The sequence below is a fragment of the Chenopodium album genome, chromosome 17, assembly GCF_948465745.1.
Source record: "Chenopodium album chromosome 17, dcCheAlbu1.1, whole genome shotgun sequence".
Classification (NCBI taxonomy): Eukaryota; Viridiplantae; Streptophyta; class Magnoliopsida; order Caryophyllales; family Amaranthaceae; genus Chenopodium; species Chenopodium album.
In genome coordinates this window covers 6674611-6696596 of record NC_137850.1, presented here as the reverse complement: position 1 = coordinate 6696596, position 21986 = coordinate 6674611, and the positions used below count along the sequence as shown (strand labels likewise).

At 34.3% G+C, this 21986-nt stretch overlaps 1 protein-coding gene and 1 pseudogene across 1 annotated transcript; one reads left to right on the top strand and one right to left on the bottom strand.

Annotated features, from left to right (window-relative positions):
- Positions 1–1476: 1476 nt before the first annotated feature.
- LOC145589453 (uncharacterized) lies at positions 1477–8457 on the bottom strand. The gene is made up of 14 exons (XM_081646027.1): positions 8123–8457; positions 7922–8030; positions 7652–7747; positions 6776–6880; positions 6047–6130; positions 5846–5961; positions 4997–5098; positions 4800–4913; positions 4661–4717; positions 4114–4180; positions 3860–3913; positions 3331–3405; positions 2325–2360; positions 1477–2101 (listed from the first exon to the last, which is right to left on the bottom strand). Exons 1-14 carry the CDS (start codon positions 8152–8154, stop codon positions 2009–2011), a joined length of 1140 nt encoding a protein of 379 aa, XP_081502153.1. The 5' UTR covers positions 8155–8457; the 3' UTR covers positions 1477–2008.
- Positions 8458–16689: 8232 nt separating this feature from the next.
- On the top strand, positions 16690–17106 carry LOC145588596 (secreted RxLR effector protein 161 pseudogene; annotated as a pseudogene).
- Positions 17107–21986: the final 4880 nt, after the last annotated feature.

The window sequence follows — 21986 nt, the reverse complement described above, 5'->3', positions numbered from 1 at the left end:
CACAAATATATAATTATACCAAATGTATTAAAGAGTGTTCATTTAACAAGGCACATATGTACATTTGGTTCACTTTCATGTATATGAAACAATTACATGTAATAGTATAGCTGTATAGAAATACGTTATTATTGTAATTAAATTAAATTTATTTTATATTGGAAATTATTTTTAACAACGTTTTATTTAAATAAATAGAATTCTAAGACGTATGTATTTGCATACATCTTACTATGAAACTTACACATAACTTTTGAAATGAACATTTGATGATACAAAACGAACATCTGTTGAAACACGAATAAACAAAAATGAACATTGGATGATTCAATACTTTTATAATAAAAATAGTATGAACGCAGTAATCCTTGTAAATAAATTTGCTCTATCATTTTTATTTATAGAGAATTCTTAAAATTCAATTCAGAAAGTATATTAATTTGAACAAAAAATGCTTATTATAAAAATGAACATTTAATGATATATAAATGAACATTTACCAATATAGAAATGAACATGTTATAAAAATTTACAAGAAATTTATAAATGAAAAAGGGCGGGACGGAGCACCCGCGGAGGGTGGGGGTGGGGGGGGGGGTGGTGTGCAGGCAGTGTTTCCTGTCGTGGGGTGTAGGTAAAAATTTGTATAAAGTTTGTATTTTGTAAATTGCAGACATTTTAAATTTTTTTTGCAAATTGCAGCCCAAAAATTCTTATAAATCGTAAATTGCAGCCAATTCAACTTTCTTATCGGTTTGCGTGTCAAAAAATGCTCGATTAAGGTTTTAAGGGCCATTTTAGTCCTAAAAGGTCCGAATTAAGCTCGAAATTAGCCAAAAAAAAAAAAAAAAAAAAACAAAAGTGTCTCGTTTTGCTTAACAAAAATGTATCAAGTTGTATTTCAATTATTTTTTGCTATCAAAACGAGGCACCTGCATTAATTTTTTGCTAATTCCGATCTCAATTTGGAAACTTAAGGAATAAAATGACCGCTTAAACCTTAATCGAATATTTTTGGACACGCAACCCGATGAAAAAATTGAATTATATTGCAATTTACAATTATAACAACTTTTGGGCTGCAGTTTACATTTTTTTTTTAAATGACTGCAATTTGCAAAATACTAACTTTAAATAGTCTGCAATTTGCAAAGTACTAATTTTTTTTTTTTTGTTTTTTTTTAGGGATGCTAAATACTAACTTTAAATAGCTGTAATTTACAAATTTTCCAAAAAAAAAAAAAAAGATAAGCCAAATTAGATTTATTTTTATTTTTTAATGCACCCAATCAAGAAACATCTAAGTTTGCCAAATATGCATGCCACAGCCTACAGGGTCGCACATATGTCAAGTCCAAACGCAACAATGTTAGAGAATTAATTACTTGTAATGCTTATAAGTAAATTCTCACAGCAAAATAAAACAAAGATTATGAAAATCAGTAAAAGTTGGATAAAAAAAACCTGGATCAGATATAAAGAGACAGTGTGATGAGAAAGGTACTGGAATTAAGATAGAAAAATCGGTTGATGTGGCAGAAAGAATTCATCAACCATGTTTCTAACACGAAGCTACCCAAAGAAATCCATAAGGATGAACAATCCCTCGCCTCCGCAAAAACAAAGGAATGGGGACTAAGTCTCATCTAACAGTTTGCCTCAGCTGTTCAAAATTTGTACAACAATTTAATACAAGGATGACCTCTAAAATCTACGCATATCTGCAACACATCACTAGGGTAAATCCAATATAACAGCAATATTGGACGCAAAGTGTGGGGAAGAATAATAATCTACACAGGTTACCTAGCATTAATGTAGTATTCTATGCACAATGTGTAGTTATTTCTTCCCTGTATCCTTAGAGGCCAAAGGAATACCCATTACCAAACCAGAAAGCACATCATTAGTAAGAACTGAACTAATCCTCCATCACAATGCTGGTACAGAAGAGAGGATCAAAAGTGATCAGCATTAGCATGCGGCTACGCTACACATAGAATAGTCATTAGCCCTTCCCGAGTTGTGCGAGGTATTCCTTGTCAGCATTTGCAAGTCGATTTTGGAACAGAGACCACTCTTTCTTGCATCTCTCACGGACCTTGATATAAGATCATAGATGAACAAAAGAAATCAGTTCGGAACTTCTAGGGGAAAAGAAGCAGTCAAAGTATAGCATGACAGAAGTAGTTAAAAGATTAATATTATATCTACTACATTCCATATGCGAGAAAACATGACTACATGATCAATGTGAGCAAAAAGAAACAAAAGATGAGAGAGTTTCACAAGCAGCTTAAAGATATTAAAGTACAAGTCCCTACCCCTTGCCATGGAGCCTTGCCATTCTCAGCCTGACCCTGAAAATGGATGGATGCACTAGTTAAAAAGAATCACAAAATGATATAACATTGAATTCAAAGAAAGCTGCAGAATAGCATGTCTGTGGGATGAAAGTACATATACGAGTTTGTGAGATAAAAAACACACTGCACATGACGGAGATCGTTAACAATTTAATAGGGAAGCACTGTCTCCAAAGATTTAAAGCCACTCATGCTTTATTATTAAAAAAATTATACTCTAAAAACACTTTTATGTGAAGTTTCACTTTTAGGACCTCAAAAACCTATGAAGTCTTTACATGTCCAAAGCCACTAACACGTTACTTATCCAAGTTTTGAAAACGTAAAAATTAAGTTAAATCTCATAATTGTGTACAGTCTTTTCATCAAATAAGAAAATTAAGCAATGTAATCTATGTGACCACCACTAAGAGGACTCAAAGTAAGTGCATCTTCATCTCCTTCACAAACACTGAAGCAAGTTGATTTTCCAATTCACAAAACATAGTCCATGACAATGCAGGACACGATGGGGGGTTAGGCATCTCTGCTAGCAGTTCATTGTTGAAAATGACAACGCGTTGACATTTTTAACATAAAAAAAAAGAATGCAAAACCATCTGATATTCTTTAAAAGCTGTCAAAATTGTTTCAGCAGGACACAATGATTTCCTACTACACAAAAAATACTCAGACCCAAGACATTTCTTAAAACATTATAGGATGCCCTATCTCTACTAACTAATAGTACAAGGGTACAGATAGACTTCAAAATTGACAACTCCAAGTCAAGTGATATAATTTTATATACATTCTGTGAGGACTAAGAACCACCTCAGGTCCCAAGTGATCCTTGAATACTTGATAAATAACTTTGCCTCTACCCTAGAAACCTCATTTTCCCCCTCGCAATTGAGTGTAATTGTTTGGAAAAAGGGGAGTAGCACTTTAGAATTTAAATATGTTATTTAAAGGATTTATTTACCTGGTTCCCAAGAGAAGGAATTACTTGATGAACTATCCATTGCTGATCTACAACACCAATTTTCTCATGCGCAGGCTACAGAACAAACAACAAAAAAGTTAAGGATGGAGTACATTATTCGAAATAAAAGATGCAAATCATAAAACCTTTTGGCCAGAATAGTGATAGGGCCACTTGGCCAATTCCACAGAAAAAAAAAATAAAAAATAAAAAAATAAAAAATAAAAAATAAAAAATAAAAATAAAAATAAAAAATTACATGGCATTATTGTCAAGAATCACCAATTAAAAAAATAAAAAATTATAAAAATGATCAGAATTGGCAGCACTTTTAAATTTTAAATTCAGCTATAGAAAGAATTAATGCTATAATAAAGTTGCCCAAGTCAAAACATAATCAAGGAATTACCTTGAAAGTGAGTCAATGACCCACTAATTTCATACTAGACAGAAGATAAAGCAAGTATTACAATATAACTCTCCGAATAGGTAGTAAAAGTGAAATGACAATTAGAAACGAAAGACTTACTTCTACACATCTTCTCAGAGCAAAATCCAGTCCCCACCCATGTACCAAATCATTCTGAAAGCATGATAAGAATGACAATCAATTAGAAATATAAGAACATCAAATTTACTCCAACATCGAACTGCAACTGTGATACATAACACAAAAACTTATATTCTTTGCATAAATATTCATACAGGATTATGCACATTAAAACCATAGATAATAATTTGCAATGATAAAACAAATTTTTTTTTTTAATGTAAGCCAAATACCTGAATCATATGCCACACACAGCGCCAAGCATCCCGAGAAAAAACAGGGGCCATGATTTCCACAAATCTGCAGCAACCCCAGAGCAAAAATACAGTTAAGTAGGAAGAGAAAGAATGTTTGTAAATGGTTTACTAATCCCTTCAATCTTTCATGAGATCAGTAATAGACTTCGAGTAATTTCTTTAACTAGATATGCTTTGGATTATTGTATTATTCACACAATATTCAAAATTCAGAGATCCATAACATTAATCAGCAAAACAGAGATTAATTTGCATTAGATATCAATCAAGCAGCTATTAAACATGCACTGAATACTGAAGTATGTGCATGCTAACAAAGTAGAGTGACCCCAGTTTTGCTTCAAATTATGTGACCCAGCATTAAATCAAGCTATTAAGGTCCTAAAAAACAACCCATAACATGATATAAGGATGATTTCTTTTCTTTTTTTTTCTTTCTATTTTACTTCAGCCTCCTTTTCCCACTATTTTGTTTTGTTGGTCATGCAAATGTCATAAGTGCGCAAGGAACAGAAGAACATACGCAGCACAAGGAGGCAAGTGTGGGTTGGAGCACCAGCCTGGTTTCTCCTCAGTATCCCTGGTGCACAAAAAACAATTTGGTCACATGAGAGGAAAAGGATTGCTGATGTCGACTGCATAACTTAAAATAGAAGGCATACTTGTGTACTTCTCTATCCCCTCTCCTCTTAGTCATCTCCCATGTCAAACCATTATTAGGCTCAAGACCAGGTTGAGAAATCTCCAGGCCATACTTCTTCACCAATTGAATATACCTATTAAAAATTTCAACAAGAAAAAGTTGTCTTAGAAATCAAAATCATAATAAAACCAAATCATTTGAAAAATTTCAACTTACTTCTCAGCATTGAAATGTTCAACACCAAGATCTTCATCCCAGATAAAGATATAGTCATAAGCAGCAACAACATCAGGGTGCAGAAATCTCTTCGCATACCACCTGCAGATTATTTTAGTGAGAGACAGAACTAGGCGACCATGTCAAATATAAGCAGCACAATAAGCTGTATGTCTAAATCATGTTCACATCAGTATGTTACAAGCATACAACAGAAATTACATATTCTTTGCACCTAATGCTAACAAATATTCCCGAAAACCAATGGAAAAAGAAAAAGGTCAGAAATGCCTGCCAATTTGGAGACAAGTCTTGACAAATTAGATGGATAAGAACCATTAACCCCCAAGTCTTTACAAAAATCATGCCTTGCATGTCACAAGCTCAACAAAGCTTATTTTTTATGGAACGGAATACAAATTAAGATCAAGGAAAATGGATATATGATACAAAAAGGAGCACAAAACCTAGAGTAAAACAGGATATATAATGGGGAGAAAATTTACTTCATTGTTCTAATTATGTTACTAAGTGTGCACTTAAGGCAATCAAAATTCAGGACTAAGTCATTTTAACCACGCATGAATCTAAGAGTATCAACTGTTATCAACTTTCAGCGTTGTTTCCAATCGATTTCATACAGCTGAAGAGTTTGTGAGAGAAATCAGATTGACTAAATGCGCTGTTGTATTCACAAAAATATGACAAAACTAGTACTCTGTATAAAAACATCATTTATACTACTATCACTCCATGGATTGTGTTATAGGAACAACATTTACCATTAACCGTTTCTACAGAACTAGGCTATTAGCTATACATAGCAAGAGTTGTAAGAAGGATTCAAACCATTTTGTTTGCTTTGGAGCACTGACATGGATAGCTTTTTTGGACCATTCAAACTCATCCCATTCAGTAACTTTGCCATCATAGTGGAAGAGCAAAATTTGGAAATCGTCAGAGAACTGCAACACAGTGTCAAACTCATATCATGTCCTTGAATATAATTTTAGACTTTCAGTGGTATAGAAGAAGCTAACATTTCAATACCTTCTTTACAGCTTTATTAATGTTGTCCCTCTGAGCTAATCCAACAGTGAAAGTTACCAAGTATTTTGGCTTCTTTTTCAAATCCTGCAGGTAAAAGTGATACAGTGATGAAAAAAGAGAAGATTTTTGAGCAAAAAAGAAAAGAAAGGAAAGGGTAGTTTCAATATTTTCTTCAAAAGCAATCAACATATCTCAAAAAATGAGAAAAGGTTTTTTTTTTTTTTTTTTTTTTTTTGGGGGGGGGGGGGGGGGTGGGGTGGGTTGTTATCAAATTAAGACATAACAACAATTCCTAATGCATAAGTTTGTATGCTATTAGTAAAGAGCAAAAAAAAAAAAAAAAAAAAAAATTGAAAGTCCAGATACTAAGAAACGATTTGAGTGAAAAGTGCACACAGAAATTGCAAGAACATCCTTCAAACCAACAGTCTGCCTTTTTTCCTTTAGATAACAGACTATGAGAACTATTTGAAAAAAATTTGAGATCCTGAGAAGTTAAATCAACTTATTTAAATTTCAATTGCTTTTCTGTCTCAAGGTTTTCTGCAGCTTTGCCCTCAGATAGAGAAATTTAATTCAATGGGAAATATATGGGAATTTAGCAAGGTTCCTTTATTATGAACTTATGCAATGTTTCAGCATCAGAATTGAGGGAGTATCAGTCAGATACTTGAACAGAAACAGTCAATAGCACTAATATAGGTATTTGTTGAGTCAAGAGAAGTGTACCTCACTCGGTTCACCCCACAGTCTTCGAAGAAAAAAATCACTTTCTCCTACTACAATTCCTGGAGGTAACATCTCAGCACCACGAGGGTTGGTCGGTACATATATCTGAAAGAATACCAGTAAAATGTTACCAGCCAAATAGAAATTTCTATTTGTCAAAAATGCAATTTTACAAGAATTTTGAAAGATTATTAAATTACAATATTACATTTAAACTAATTCAAAAAGCAACTAGTACAAACATAAATCAACGAAGAGAGTAAACAGTTTTTTACTATAAATAATGGTGGGTTGAAAAACAGAACTCTCAGAAAATCTTAATGCAGACTATATACATCCTTCTTGTTGATTAACAATGAAGATATCATATTTTCATATAGTTATGTAATTGGAGTATTGGACAACAAAGGCTTCTTGTCAGGTATTTCAGGTAGCTCATACGAAGATGCAGGAATTTAAACAATGCCAGCCTAGATTAATATTTTTGAAACTATAATAACTTAACAAACACCCAAGGAACTCAAATTTAAGGCACGCAACAATATAAAAACATTATTTAATTTTCACTAGAATTCCTCTTAAAGAAGTCTGAACTCATTAAAACTCATTGACTCTTATCCGACCTCATTGGCCCTTTTCTGAATTTCAAATTATAATCAACTGGAAAACCCTTATTTCAACACAACATAAGGTCAAAGGCAAAATAGGAAGTTCATTTAAAGCAATGTAAAATATCTAATTAAACACTTAAGTAGTGGCGACTGGTAAAAACCATCAATAGAATTCATTCAAGTTTCTAAGATAGCTAGCAAAGGTAAGAAAACAATGAAAAAAAAAACACGCGATTCGAAACACGAAAAACGATTAATGACATACTTTAGGGATTGTCAATGATGCAAGATCTTCAAGAGACTTCGCGGAACTTTTAGAAATTCCATCAAAAGAGGAAATAAGTCTTGAAGATAATTTAATCTGAAACCCAAATCATAGCTCAATCATAAATTATTAAATAAAAAAAAAAAACAGCATAATTCAAAATTCCGATCGAAATGATTAAATTAAACTAAATGCTAGTAACATTTTATATTTATTTGGAACCCAAATCATGGAAAACTGAAAAATTAATTACAAAATCAATCAATGTACCTTATCAGAAACTGAAGGAAATGAAACTCCAATGAAAAACCCAAAAACAACACCTAGAATAGTAGTCATTACAAGCCTTGCGCTATCATTCGATCGTTTCGAAAACCCACTGAAAACATAATCAAACGAAAAAGATCAACAAAAATAGCTGATTTAATCACTACAAAAAAAACCCAGAAATTTCCCAGAAAAATTTCAAACCTGCGAAGAGGTGGGCCCATTTTATTATGCATTAATCTTCCCCAGAATCAAGAACTAAAATTCGAGCACATTCAACAAGAGAATCAAGACGTCCGCCGTTCGCCGGAGTACCAAATCGCTGTAATCGGCGATCTAGTACTCAAACTCAAGGCGATCAATTGACAAAATTTCAAATTGAAAAAGCGGCAAAAACCCTAAATCTTTCCAATTGGGAAAAATTCAATTGAAATTGAATTGGGGAAAATCAATGAAAATTAATCGAAGTGGAAAAGATTAGTGTTGATGAAATAGGTTATATCAACCTAGATCTTGTCAAAAAAAAAAAAAAAAAAAAAAAAAAAAAAAAATATTAACTGTGTTGAGAATCTGATATGATTTAACTAAGGTTTTTGGGTGAAAATAAATAAATACAAAAACAAAACAAAAGTTATAAATTTCTGGGTTATTTTTTTAAAATTTTGTGTTTTATTTATTTTTTAAACTTGTGAAAATTAAAAATAAAATTAGGAATTTTATTATGATTGGTGTCGGCCAACCAAAATATGGCACATAAGAAGGCATGTGAAGGTGGGAAGCACGTACGTGGCACTGCGTTGTTGAACTAACCCCCACCCACATGAGTGCAACATTTTATTGACCTGTCGGATTTTTGGGTCTTTGCACCCTCTTTCTCTTAGTCACTTTCTTTATTGCCTACTTTTTTAAATACAATTATGAAAACAATTATAGTCCGTACAAGATGGGCAGATGGTGTCGCAATAGATAATGATGTATACGAGATTTAATTTGAGATATTTGGGTTTATGTACAATCAATGTTAGTAATAAAATTAAATGAGTTGATGGTTGGTAAAGTGGTAATTAAGGCTGTATTTGGTGAAAACTAGGAAGGACCGTGAATTCGATCTCATACAACAACAATTAGGAGGAAATTGAAACTAATCATCTAGAACTGAGCCCTAAATTCGAAATAGTCCAAAGGGTGATTGGGATAAAACACCAAAAAAAAGTTAGTAATGAAAACAATAAAGTGTTGCAAATAGTACGAGCTTTGATTCGAGCGTTTTGAATATAAGTATATAAGTGTAAATAAAGTTTTATAGAAATAAGACAATGTTACATAATCGTGGAGAGGTGGAAGAGATTTAAATTATAAAATTTAAAATTCTTTAGGATTGATAACAATTAGTTTTTTTTTTTTTTTTTTTTTGAAAGAAATGAGAAGCTTGCATTAATTAAACGACAAATTGTTCATGAGTACATAAGGAGCGACATCTCTAGGATAATGATTTTCCCAAATTTGTTCAACTCCAGAAGAAACAAGCTTCTCAAGATGATTAGCTACAAAATTACCCTCACGTTTAACATGGGACCAAGTAATAGAGCTAAAATAGGAGCCTAAAAAGATAATATCATCCAACACCATGTCGAGGTTAGTGAAGTAGACGACACCATTAGAAAGTCTCTTCACCAAAAATTGATAGTCCGACTCCAATATCACGTGCTCTATTCCATACTTCCTGCACAAATGAAGGGCCATTACTGCAGCATGAGCTTCAGCTATCTCTGGAGGCTAAAAAGCTTTGCATTTTCTGGTTGCTGCAAATATCATCACCTCACCTGCATCATTCCATGCAACAACCCCAAGGCCAACCCACCTAGCAGTAGAAAGGGAAGCATCTGAGTTCACTTTGACGAACCCAGAAGGAGGGGGATCCAATGCTTTGTACTCCGCTGTTGTTTCGGCCTTGCTGTATTGTACACTTTATGCGCATACTTCCCATGTTCCTCAACGTACCTTCTGACTCTATCAATAAGGACTAGGTTAGGGGTGGCTTTGTCACTAAATACCTTCTGATTTTGCTCTCCCCTAATGTACCACGCAAGAAAATAGCCTGTTTGTCGAACCTTGTTGTCAGTTTACTTCCAGCTAACAATCAATTCACACATAGAGGCAGCATTCTCCCATTGCGTCATAGCAGTACAACCAAGGTCCTCCCACAATTCAGATACTCTACTACGGCCAAAAATGGTGTGACCAGCTATTTCATCCAAGTCACACCATGGACAGCGAGTAATTTTAATTGAATGTTGCCTGTCGAGAAGAGTTTGGACACGTAAGGTTTCAGTGCATAGACGCCAGAAAAAATGTCTTACTTTGGGACTCACATCCACGTTCTAGAACTCGATCCATGCTTGATGAAAGTCATCAAGGTTGCATTCCTTCCCAAGCAAATACGCCGTTTTTACCGAATACGAGCCATCCTTTGAAAAAGCTCAAGTAAACTCATCCTTATAACCACGCAAACTCATGGGAATTGAAAGAATATATTGTGCATCTTCGTCATTAAAATTCTCCTCTATATACAACATCAGCTCTCCACTCCATAATATCATAATCCACAAGATCCGAAACAGTATGCAAATCAGGTACCACATCACTTGTTACAAAGCGACCATTCTCGTCAAATAGCAATTGGTCATGCCAAATATCAATCAAAGTTCCATTGCCAACCTTCCAAATCACTCCATTGCTTATCAAGTCTCTAACCCCCCAAATGCTCTTCCAAGAGTAACTACAAGAGTGATTTAGAGTAGATTTCAGAAAGCTAAAATTAGGGAAGTGTAGGGAATATTTCAAGCATAGAGATCGCTAACTCCGTAGTGGTCCTGAACCATGACTGGATATTCGGGGATGTAAGTACAAATCCAACCTAAAAGAGATTGAACCTGCCTTAAATAGGCCTCTACTTTGTTCTTCTCATATTCATGTGCTCTTTTCAATTAACATACAATCAATATATTAATTCTAAACTTGTTTAATCTATGTTGGTTGATGTTAATGCACAAATAAATCTATTATTGGCGATCACTTGAATTAAAATCATATTAGAGCCTAAAATCAAATTAGTAATTATCTTATTAAGCGTGATTTCAAGTACACATTCTCTTTAAACCTGCAGAAAAGGCGTGATCAAGCAATAACAATAAATATATCAAGCAACATAATAATATTAACTATCATCGTTATAATAATCTCAATCTCATCAAAGCATAATATTAATAGCAAGATCCTAGGCATGATACTAACATGATTAATAACAAATCCTAACATGTCACTAAACAATAAAAATCAAAGTTTTAATCCTAACATGATACTAGAAAGCAATAAAAACATCCTAACATGATACTAGGAGTTAAAATAATATTCTAAGCATGATTTCTAAAGAAATAGAACAATGAAATTACTCACTTTAAAGCCTCTACCTCTTTCTATCAAAACAATACACACGTTAGTAACTTCAATAAAAATATTAAACAATAAATCTAATCAAAGAATTGAAATAGAGATTTTGGACCAAACCCTCATAACTATCAACCTTTCACGTTGAGGTCTAAGGCAACTTCGAGCTTGGCTAGGTGTATTCGAGACTCGAGAATGAGGAATAATGTATTTGAAAAGGTTAGGCTTAGAAATCAAGAGAGAAAGAATAAGCTTTAGCTTAAAGAGAGAATAGATGATTGTTGGTCATTAAAAATGGAGGAAAAAGACCCTATTTATAGAGAAAAATCGACCATAACCGATAGAAAAGAGTCAGAATCAGACTCGGAATAAAACTAGCTCCATCGCGATGCGATAGCTCCATCGCATGGCGATAAGACCATAGCGGCGCGATGGCTACTGTATAATAAAATTCCCGTACGAAGTCCTTCTCCTAATTAAATTAGGTTACTTGGAGTCCGTACTTATCTTTAATCAAACCGGATTTAATCTTTTAAAAACACTTGTTTTATTCCAAATAGAATTCTTTATCTTTTCAAAATATACTATAATATAATTAATAATGCTAATCCCATTAGAACTTAAAATAACCTTCTAGAGGATTCTAGAAGATCATGACAAATCCTAATAACTTTAGGAGTACAATTAAAATTAATGGACCCTCCATATAGTCATTGGGCTGTATATAAAGCTCATTTAGGACCCAATTTAGTATTTTGGCCATAACGGCATATTCCTACATGCATCCTTATGCATGTAGAATAGGTGCAACACCAGCCCAAACTCAAATCAATCAACATTGCTCTTTGTTTCCTTTTTTAAATTTTTTGTTTCCTTCTTCCAAATTCTCTCTCTTTTATTTTCTTTCTTATAATAATTTTGATCCAAATTATCATCAAATTCTTCAATATAATTTTCTTCTCCTCTGTTTTTCTCCTTTAATTTGTTTTTCATTTTCTCTCTCCTCTGTTTTTTTCCACTTTTTTGATTGAATTTGTTTCTTACAACATGGAATTAGTTGTTATTCCCGAAGAGATTGTCAATGCAGATTAGTGTTTTGTTTTGTTGATTTGTAATTAGATTATTATGTATGAATTCTGTGTAAATTTCGTTCTTCATGTTTTTTTTTTGTTCATAATTTTTATATATGAATTTCGATTTATTATGTGGTGATTTTGTGCTTAATTTCGATTGATAAGGTTTTATATGATTTTTTGAATTCATAAGAATTGCATTTTGTTAGCTTTGATCAATTTGATCTGTGTATGAATTTCGATTAAAAATATGAACATGCATTAAAAATATGAATATGCATTAAAAATATGAATACATGCATTTTAGAAAATGAACATACGAATTCAAAATATGAACATATGCATTGGTTCTTTTTTTGAATGCATATGAACATAAGCATTTCAAAAGGTGAACATATAAATAAAAAAATATGAACATATGGATTTCAGAAAGCAAACATATACATTTAAGAAAGTTTACAAAAGCATTTTAAAAAGTTTATATAAGCAATCTGTTAGTAAATGAGACTTTTAGTGTTCAGCAATTAGTGAAGAAATCAGTGAATGAATAAACTTGAATGTACTAGAGTTATTAAGAGTAGTTGAAATGCGAAGTTGTGACTCTTCATTGCATAACAATAATGTAGAAGGCATCCTTCACCCCAATATAAAGTACTCTTGTACATATCAAAATAATATAAGAAATCTTTCTACATACACTGTTCAGCTCTGCTCTAACAATTGGTATTAAGAACCTTATGATCTTAAGGGCCATAAAAAATAAAAAAAATAAAAAAAAAATAGGAAGAAGAAGAAACTGAGCAGTTGAAGTATGGCTTCAACGTCAACCTCTTGCACAACTTCTATGCCAGCACCTCCTACTTTCACAGGAGAGAATTATGATTATTGGTGCATAAAAATGAAGATTTTTCTAAAAGCAAGTGCTTTGTGGGAGATAGTGGAAATTGGTTTTGTACGAAAACAAGAAGGAGTGCAATACACAGAAGCACAATTAAAGAAGATATGTGATGATGAGATGAAGGATGCTAGAGCCTTATCTTATATCATCAATTGTGTTTCTGACACAATCTTCCCCAAGATCATGAGAGTCTCATCAGCAAAAGAAGCTTAGAATCTTCTCGAGGAGGAGTTCCATGGTGATGAAAAAATAAAAAATATTCAACTCAATACTTTGAGGAGTCAATATGATAATATGAAGATGAAGGAGAATGAGGATATAAAAGGTTACACTTCTAGATTCATGGAAGTTATAAACCAAATGAAGACCTATGGAGAAGAGATCTCAGGTGCAAAAATAGTGCAAAAGATCTTAGGATCTTTGGACAGAAGGTTCAACACAATGTCCAGAATAATTGTTGAATCTAAGGATGTCACAAAACTCAGTGTGACGGAGCTGATGGGTTCGTTGCTTTCCCATGAGCATAAATTTGCAAAGGATGAATTAGGTAAATCCCCACCCTCGGAGATTTCTTTTCTGTCAAAGTCTTATAAAAAATTTCCGTTCAATAAAGGCGATAACAGGAAGAATCAGGGTGCCCCATGATCTGACAGAAAAGACAAGGAGCAGCCACAGACAAAAGGGAAATTCCCTTCATGTGGTATATGCAATAAGACAAATCACCTTGAAAAAGATTGTTATCACAAGGGAAAATCGAAGTGCAGCCATTGTAAAAAACTAGGCCACTTGGAGAAGGATTGTTGGCACAAACAGAAGTAACAATCGTCAAACACAAATGTTCGTGCTTCCAATGAATCAAGCGATGAGTGCTTGTAATAGAAAGGAAAGATGGTTGATTTACAGTGGGTGCACATCCCATATGACAAACAATTCAAGCTTATTTTGCAAGCTTGACTCTTCCATCAAAGTTCCAGTTCATATGGGGAATGGTGTCGTTGTACAGTCCACCGGAAAAGACACAATTGGTGTTCAAACCAAGAAAGGTATGAAGTACATCAATGATGTCCTCCTTGTTCCAGATTTGAATGAGAGTTTACTTAGTGTTGCTCAGATGGTCAACAATGGTTATTCACTTGTCTTTGAGAATAACCATTGCACTATCATTGACTCCAATAAGAAAGAGATTGTAAAAGTTCCGATGTAAAACAAAAGCTTTCTCTAGAAGTGGGATTATCCAGTAGAGAATGTGAATGTTGCAAACTCAAGCGACACATGGCTATGGCATAGGAGGTATGGACACTTTAATATGCGTGCTCTTAATGAACTTCACAACAAAAATCTAGTGAGAGATTTTCCTGTAATTTGTGTATCTAATGATCTTTGTGAGTCTTGTCAATTTGGCAAGCAACATTGGTTGCCTTTCCCGAAGGATAATGTGTGGAGAGCATCGGAAAAATTGCAACTTGTTCACACTGATGTCTGTGGACCTCATCGAACATTATCTCTTGGTGAAAACAAGTATTTCATCCTTTTTATCGATGATTTCACCCGCATGACATGGGTGTATTTCATGAGAGAAAAGTCTGAAGTTTTCAGTGTTTTCAAAAAATTCAAAGCACTGGCAGAAGCTCGAAGTGGCTGTAAATTACAAAAAATCAGATCAGATCGAGGCAAGGAATATACTTCCTCTGAATTTGATATTTTCTGTGAAGATGAGGGAATTGAACATCAACTTATAGTGGGTTATACACCTCAGCAAAATGGAGTTGCTAAACGAAAGAATAGAACGGTGATGAAGATGGCTCACTGTATGTTAAGTGAGAAAAATGTCCAAAAAAAATTCTGGGCAGAAGCTGCTCGCACATCTGTTTATTTGCTGAACAGGCTGCTCACAAAAGCAGTTCAAGGCAAAACTCCAATTGAAGCATGGAGTGGAAGAAAGCCAACAGCAAAACACTTGAGAGTATTTGGATCAGTTTGTTATGCTCATATTCCATCTCAAAAGATAAGCAAACTAGATGCAAAAGCCAAAAGAGGAATCTTCCTTGGCTATGACTCACAAGCCAAAGGATATTGACTTTTCAATCTTAGCAATAAAAAGATCATGATCAGTCGAGATGTTGAATTCGATGAAGATGCAAGTTGGAATTGGGAAGAAGAGAAGGTTGAGAAGAAATTTTTTGAAGTTGGCAGTGAAGTACATGATGAACCTAGAGATAAGAATACCGAAGAAGCTCCTTCCACACCTATACAAGCTGGAAATGGCATTGATGAAGCTAGTGATGATGATAATGCTACGGGTCCTATAGGTAAAAAATCTCTCTCAGATTACACCTAGGCCCGGAGGAATGTGAAAGATGTTACCTTGGTCTTGAAAAGCCCCAAACATATGAGCAGGCTTTTGAAGACAAAAGGTGGAAACAAGCAATGGAAAATGAAATCAATATGATCAAGAAAAATCAAACTTGGGAATTGGTTGATAAACCAAGTAATCGCAAAGTGATTGGCGTCAAGTGGGTCTACAAAATCAAATTGAATCCTGATGGGACCATAAGCAAGTTCAAGGCTAGATTGGCCGTCAAAGGATACTCCCAATAAGCAGGAATTGATTATGGAGATACAACAGGAATTGATTATGGAGATACATTTTCTCCGGTGGCTAGGCTTGACACGGTTAAAACTTTGATTGCTTTAGCAGCTCAAGAGAAGTGGAAGATTTATCTACTTAATGTCAAGTCTGCCTTTCTCAATGGTGAACTTGAGGAGGAAATTTACATTGAGCAACCTCCCGGATTTGCTATTAAAGGGCAATAAGAAAAAGTGTGCAAGTTGAAAAAGGCTCTTTATGGGCTAAAACAAGCGCTACGAGCATGGTATAGCAAGATTGACTCATATCTACTTGCACAAGGGTTCAACAAAAGTAAAAATGAGCACACTCTCTATGTGAAGAATCAAGGAGAAAATGATTTGCTCATTGTTTCACTCTATGTTGATGATCTTCTTTTCACGAGAAACAATTCAAAGATGATCCTCTCGTTCAAGGAGGAGATGAAAAGGAAGTTCGAAATGACAGACTTGGACTTAATGAATTATTTCCTGGGGATGGAAGTTCAACAAACTGAAGATGGAATCTTCATCTCTCAAAGGAAATATGCAAATCATGTTCTTAAGAAGTTTCATATGCAAAACTTTAAGCTAGTCTGTACACTTCTTGTAGTGAATGAGAAGCTGTACAGAGATGATGATCAAAGGAAAGCTGACACTAGGCAGTACAAGAGCTTAGTTGGAGGCCTACTTTACCTTACAACACAAGGCCAGATCTGATGTTCGCAGCAAGTTTTCTTTCAAGGTTCATGAGTGAGCCAAGTGATGTTCATATGGGTGCTGCCAGAAGAGTACTCAGGTATATAAGAGGAACCTCAAATTTTGGTGTTATGTTTAACACAAATGCAAACTCCAAATTGTTTTCATATTCAGACAGTGACTGGGGAGGTTCAAAAGATGACATGAAAAGTACTTTGGGATATGCCTTTTCACTTGGATCCGGAGTGTTTTCATGGATTTTGAAGAAGCAAGAAGTAGTAGCGCAATCCACAGCAGAAGCCGAGTACATTGCAGCATCGACAACTGTTAATCAAGCTGTGTGGCTCAGAAAAATACTTGCTGACTTGAGACACAAACAGGAAGAACCTACTGAAGTTCTGGTAGACAACAAATCAGCAATTGCTATTTCAAAAATCCAGTTTCTTTCAGCAAGACAAAGCACATGAAGATTAAGTATTATGCACTTTGAGAAGCTGAACAAGAGAAAGAAGTGAAGCTGTTTCATTGTCCTATTGAGTTCCAGCTCGCTGACATTTCAACCAAGGCTTTACCAAAAAAGCAGATTTGAGTTTCTTAGACTCAATCTTGGTATGATGGCCCAAAGTCTCAAGAAGGAGTGTTAGTAAATGAGACTTTTAGTGTTCAGCAATTAGTGAAGAAATCAGTGAATAAACTTGAATGTACTAGAGTTATTAAGAGTAGTTGAAATGCCAAAAGTTGTGACTCTTCATTGCATCACAATAATGTAGAAGGCATCCCTCACCCCTATATAAAGTACTCTTGTACATATGAAAATAATATAAGAAATCTTTCTACATACACTATCTAGCTTTGCTCTAACACATTCAAAATATGAACATAAACATTTAAGAAAGTGAACATGTGCATAAAAAATATGAACATATGCATTTCAGAAAATGAAGATAATCAAGCAAAATATGAACATATGCTTAGGTCCCTAAAAGTGAACATAAGCTTTTCAAAAAGTGAACATAGGCATAAAATATACGAACACATGCATTTCAGAATAGATATATGAACATAGGCATGCTTATTAGAAAGGGAACATAGGCATAAAATATATGAACACATGCATTTCAAAAGTGAATATAACCATTTAAAATATGAACATATTAATTGTTTTCCTTAGTGAATGCATAAAGAATATGAAAAGAAATTTTCACTAATTAATAGAAAATTTCGAAGAATAGAGTTTCGAAAAATTCAGATAAAAATTAACATAAATTTGGACAAAAATCAGTGAAAATTTACCTTTTCTTGGGATAATTCTGTTGATTTTGCATCTCTTCTCGTATATCCATTGTTGATTTTTCAGTTTGTAGTGAAGTAAAATCATGTAGAGGAGAGAGAATGAAGTTTGGAGAGAAAAAATAAGAGAAATTAATTGCAGAAATTTTTTAAAAATTAATGAGAGATAAGTAAAATGGTTTTTTTTTATAAAAATAAATAAATTGAAAGCCAAAATATGGCGGTTGGGAAGTGGGTCGCATTAGGGAACTGGGTCTTGTTTTCATTTGGGCAAGTTTTGCAACTAGGCTTCTTTATTGGGCCAGTGTTGCACCTATCTTAGGTGCATAAGGATACATGTAAGACCAATTGGGCCATAACTTCCTCGTTATAACTCGGAATTGGGCTTATAATATATAGTTGAAAAGCTCTTTTCAATCCCCATCCAACTACACGATTATTGGACCCATATCATAGACCAGAATAAACTGGTTTAGACGGTTTCCATAAATAGGATACAAAATGAATGATTTCGAAAACAGAAATTATTTATTTTATTTTAGAAAACAGGGGAATTCACGAGACTCTCAACATTTCACCTCGTTCGATATTCAATGACGTGAAAAGTACTTATCACTGGGTTTGGTTTTTGGGGAGACACAATCAGGTATCTATAGGAAGTATTTAGCTCTCCTTACCTTTCCAAACAGAGAATCTAGTGCCTTCAAAAGCCGCCACGCTAAATGCCCCAACAAGGCATCATTGAACACCGATAAATCCCTAAAACCCATACCACCAATACATTTTGGTTGGCACATAGAGTCCTGACGGGAGGAAAACCTAGGTTGTTGAGTTCTAAGTATCCCCCGATCAAAACCAAATTTATAACCAAACCCAACCCTAAGTATAGGGGTGAGTCCGGGTCGAACCCAAGAGAATGAGGTATAAGCTAAAGTCTCTGGTTAAGCTATTTTGAAATCTTAAGCAATTGGTTTGGTCTAATCTAGAAAATCAACACAATCAAAGCTAACAATAGAAATCAATATCAAAGTCCTAGGGAGTTAAGATCCGCATGCATTCACGATAAACAATGCTAATTTGTCGGGAAATTGATCAATCAAGCAATGCAAGGGAAAACGGTATTTGCAATCAAAATCACTTAAAAAGCTATTTCCTAGGGTCAAGCTAGAGGTCTCTACGAATGACTTCAAAGGAAAATCACAAGACAAGATCAATTGATAATAATAGCTTCCAAATCAATTTGTCGTATCATTGAAAACTACTATGCAATCTAGCTTGATAATCAAGGTTAGCTACTCATCAAATCAAACACATGCACAAATTCCATCAACCAATTTAATCACATTAACCAATCCATCAAAACCCCCAAATTAGCAATAGCTTATCATTCATACATGCTTCACCACATCCCTAGCAAAAGAACTACTTACTACACATTGTAAAATTGAAAAGCATAACTAAACTAATCATCAATTTCATCATCAACATTGCAATCCAAATATCAATAATCAATAATCAAATCAAACAAATTATAGAAATTCAACAATATATCAAGAATCAAATACTAAAATTACATTAAGAGGAAAGAATTCTTACAAAACTTTGATCAATATCAAAGTGAATGAAGATCAAAATGTAGCAATCATCAATTACCAAGTTTCTCTCTCTAAAATCTAAGAACAAAGTTTTCCAAAATCTTGAGCTTCTCTCTCTAAAACTAATCTCAAACAAATTCTAATCTCCTTCTCTCTCTAAAAATAAAGAAATTCTATATATAGTAAAACTAACAAAGGAGGAGTTATAGTTAAACGTCCAAAAAGAACCCCAATAGGAGCGCCCTCTCCTTGAAATGCGCGGCCGCAATGAAATGGGTACGGAACGAGGGAGAAGGGCTGCACGGCCGCACCTCTCACCAGCGCGGCCGCGCACAGGCCTTGCGCGCCCGCGCCTGGGAGTAGGGGAGGATTTCTCGTGCGTTCGTTGATGCTTCTGTGCGCTCCACTTGATACATATTAGGGGTGGCAGTTTCCAAAGGCCTTCACGGTAGGGCTGGCAATGGATCGGATACGAGTCGGATTATGCTCCATCCGCATCCATCCGCCTATGCTCATCCATCACCCGAACCATCCGTCACCCATTCCAAACTCCATCCATATCGGATCCATCCATCATCCACGGATGAATCGGGTGGATCGGGTGATAAATGGGTGAAGTTCTATTTGCATTCTAATTTAAAAAAAAAATCAGATTTGGAAAAGTAGTCTACTAACATCAACACTTCAATAGTCTAATACACCATCAGTGAAAGAAAATGGAATTATGTTGTGAACTAAAATCCTGTTGTGTGGACTGATCATTAGTAGGCATAGTCGCTTGTTTAGTAGAGGCTGATGGCGGTGGCATCTCCATCTCAGGAGCAGGGCCGGTTAGTGGGCTGTGCAAACAGACCCACAACACAGGGCCCAATTATTCTAAGGGCCCCCAATCAGTTTAAAGTGTTATATATAATAGTAGTGCTTAGGATTACAATAAGAATACATAGTAAAGATGGTAAGTCTATTGTTATAACTTCCACTTGGTTAGGGGTTCGAATCCTAGTAAAGCGTTTTCCCCCCTCCATATTTTGCATTTTTGCATCTTCTCATTTCGTAGGTGTCGACCCTTTTTTCCCTTTTTTGTTGTCTTAGTTCGTAGCATTTGTTTCATTTCCTTAAAGGTTTCACTACTCACTTATTTTTCACCCACCTTTTAATGGATTTTTGTTAGTAATTTATTCTTCAACCTTATTTTAAAGTGTATGTTAAAAGGTGTATTTAACATTATGGACAAAGTATGTTTTATTATACTATAATTAGCACAGGGCCCCCAAAATGTTTAGGATGGCCCTGCTCAGGAGGAGCTGATGACTTTGACGCATCACTACTTTCTTCCATGTCCATGAAATCTGTTGTTATATAAGAGAAAGATCAGTATAAATTAACAAAATAAACCTCTCAGGGCTTCCACAACCATAAATTATTAAAGTTTACATGCAACTATAACAAAATCTAACTATAAGAATATGAAATTGGCAAATTGCCCACACGCAAATGTCCAAATTATTCTTAAAAACCTAACTTATATACATTACAATCCCAAATTCTAATTATAAAGTCAAAACTCAAAAGCTAGATATTTTCTTATTTAATTTCCAGATTTTTCGTACAAGTATACTACCTAAACCACTTGCAAAACATGAAATTAATTAGTATGACTTTATCATCTTTGATCTGCAAGTTTTTCTTGATTTAATTTATTGTTTTATTAATTACATAATGTTTGTTCCTTCTGATTTAACTACGAAACAAAAATTAATTTATTGAAAAGTCATGAGAATTATTTAACTAATGAAAAATAAAGAGAAGAGTAATAATGAAGTGTTCTAACCAGTTTGCCGATGAAATTAGAGCGGTTGACGACAGCAAAACTCGTCGAAATGGTGTAGCTCTGAAGGTGCGTCTAGTCGGAAGTTAGATCTAGGGTTTGAACTTTAGATGAGAGAGAAACAAACTCATCAAAATGATTTTCTATTCTATGATTCTATCAGCTTCTAGACGTAGTAAATAATATATATATATATATATATATATATATATATATATATATATATATATATATATATATATATATATATATATATATATATATATATATATATATATATATATATATAATATGGTGTGTGTGTGTGTGGATGGATGGGTGGATCGGGTGATGGGTTGGATGAAGGTCCACCCGAATCCGACCCAATCCGTCACCCGATCCATCCGTCATCCATTTATAATCCGCCTTTGATAGGGTTTTTATCCATATTTTCGGGTCGGGTGGATCGGTTATCCGCGGGTTCGGGTGAAATTACCAACTTTACTTCACGGTGGGTTCAACACCGATTTTAATGCCTACGTAGCTTGAGAGCGTGGCCTTGAAGACTTGGATTTTGCACTCCTTGACATTTGAGCTTCAAAGGGAGGGACCTGCTTGCATCTTGAGCCTTACAAATCCCGAGAAAAAGCCATTG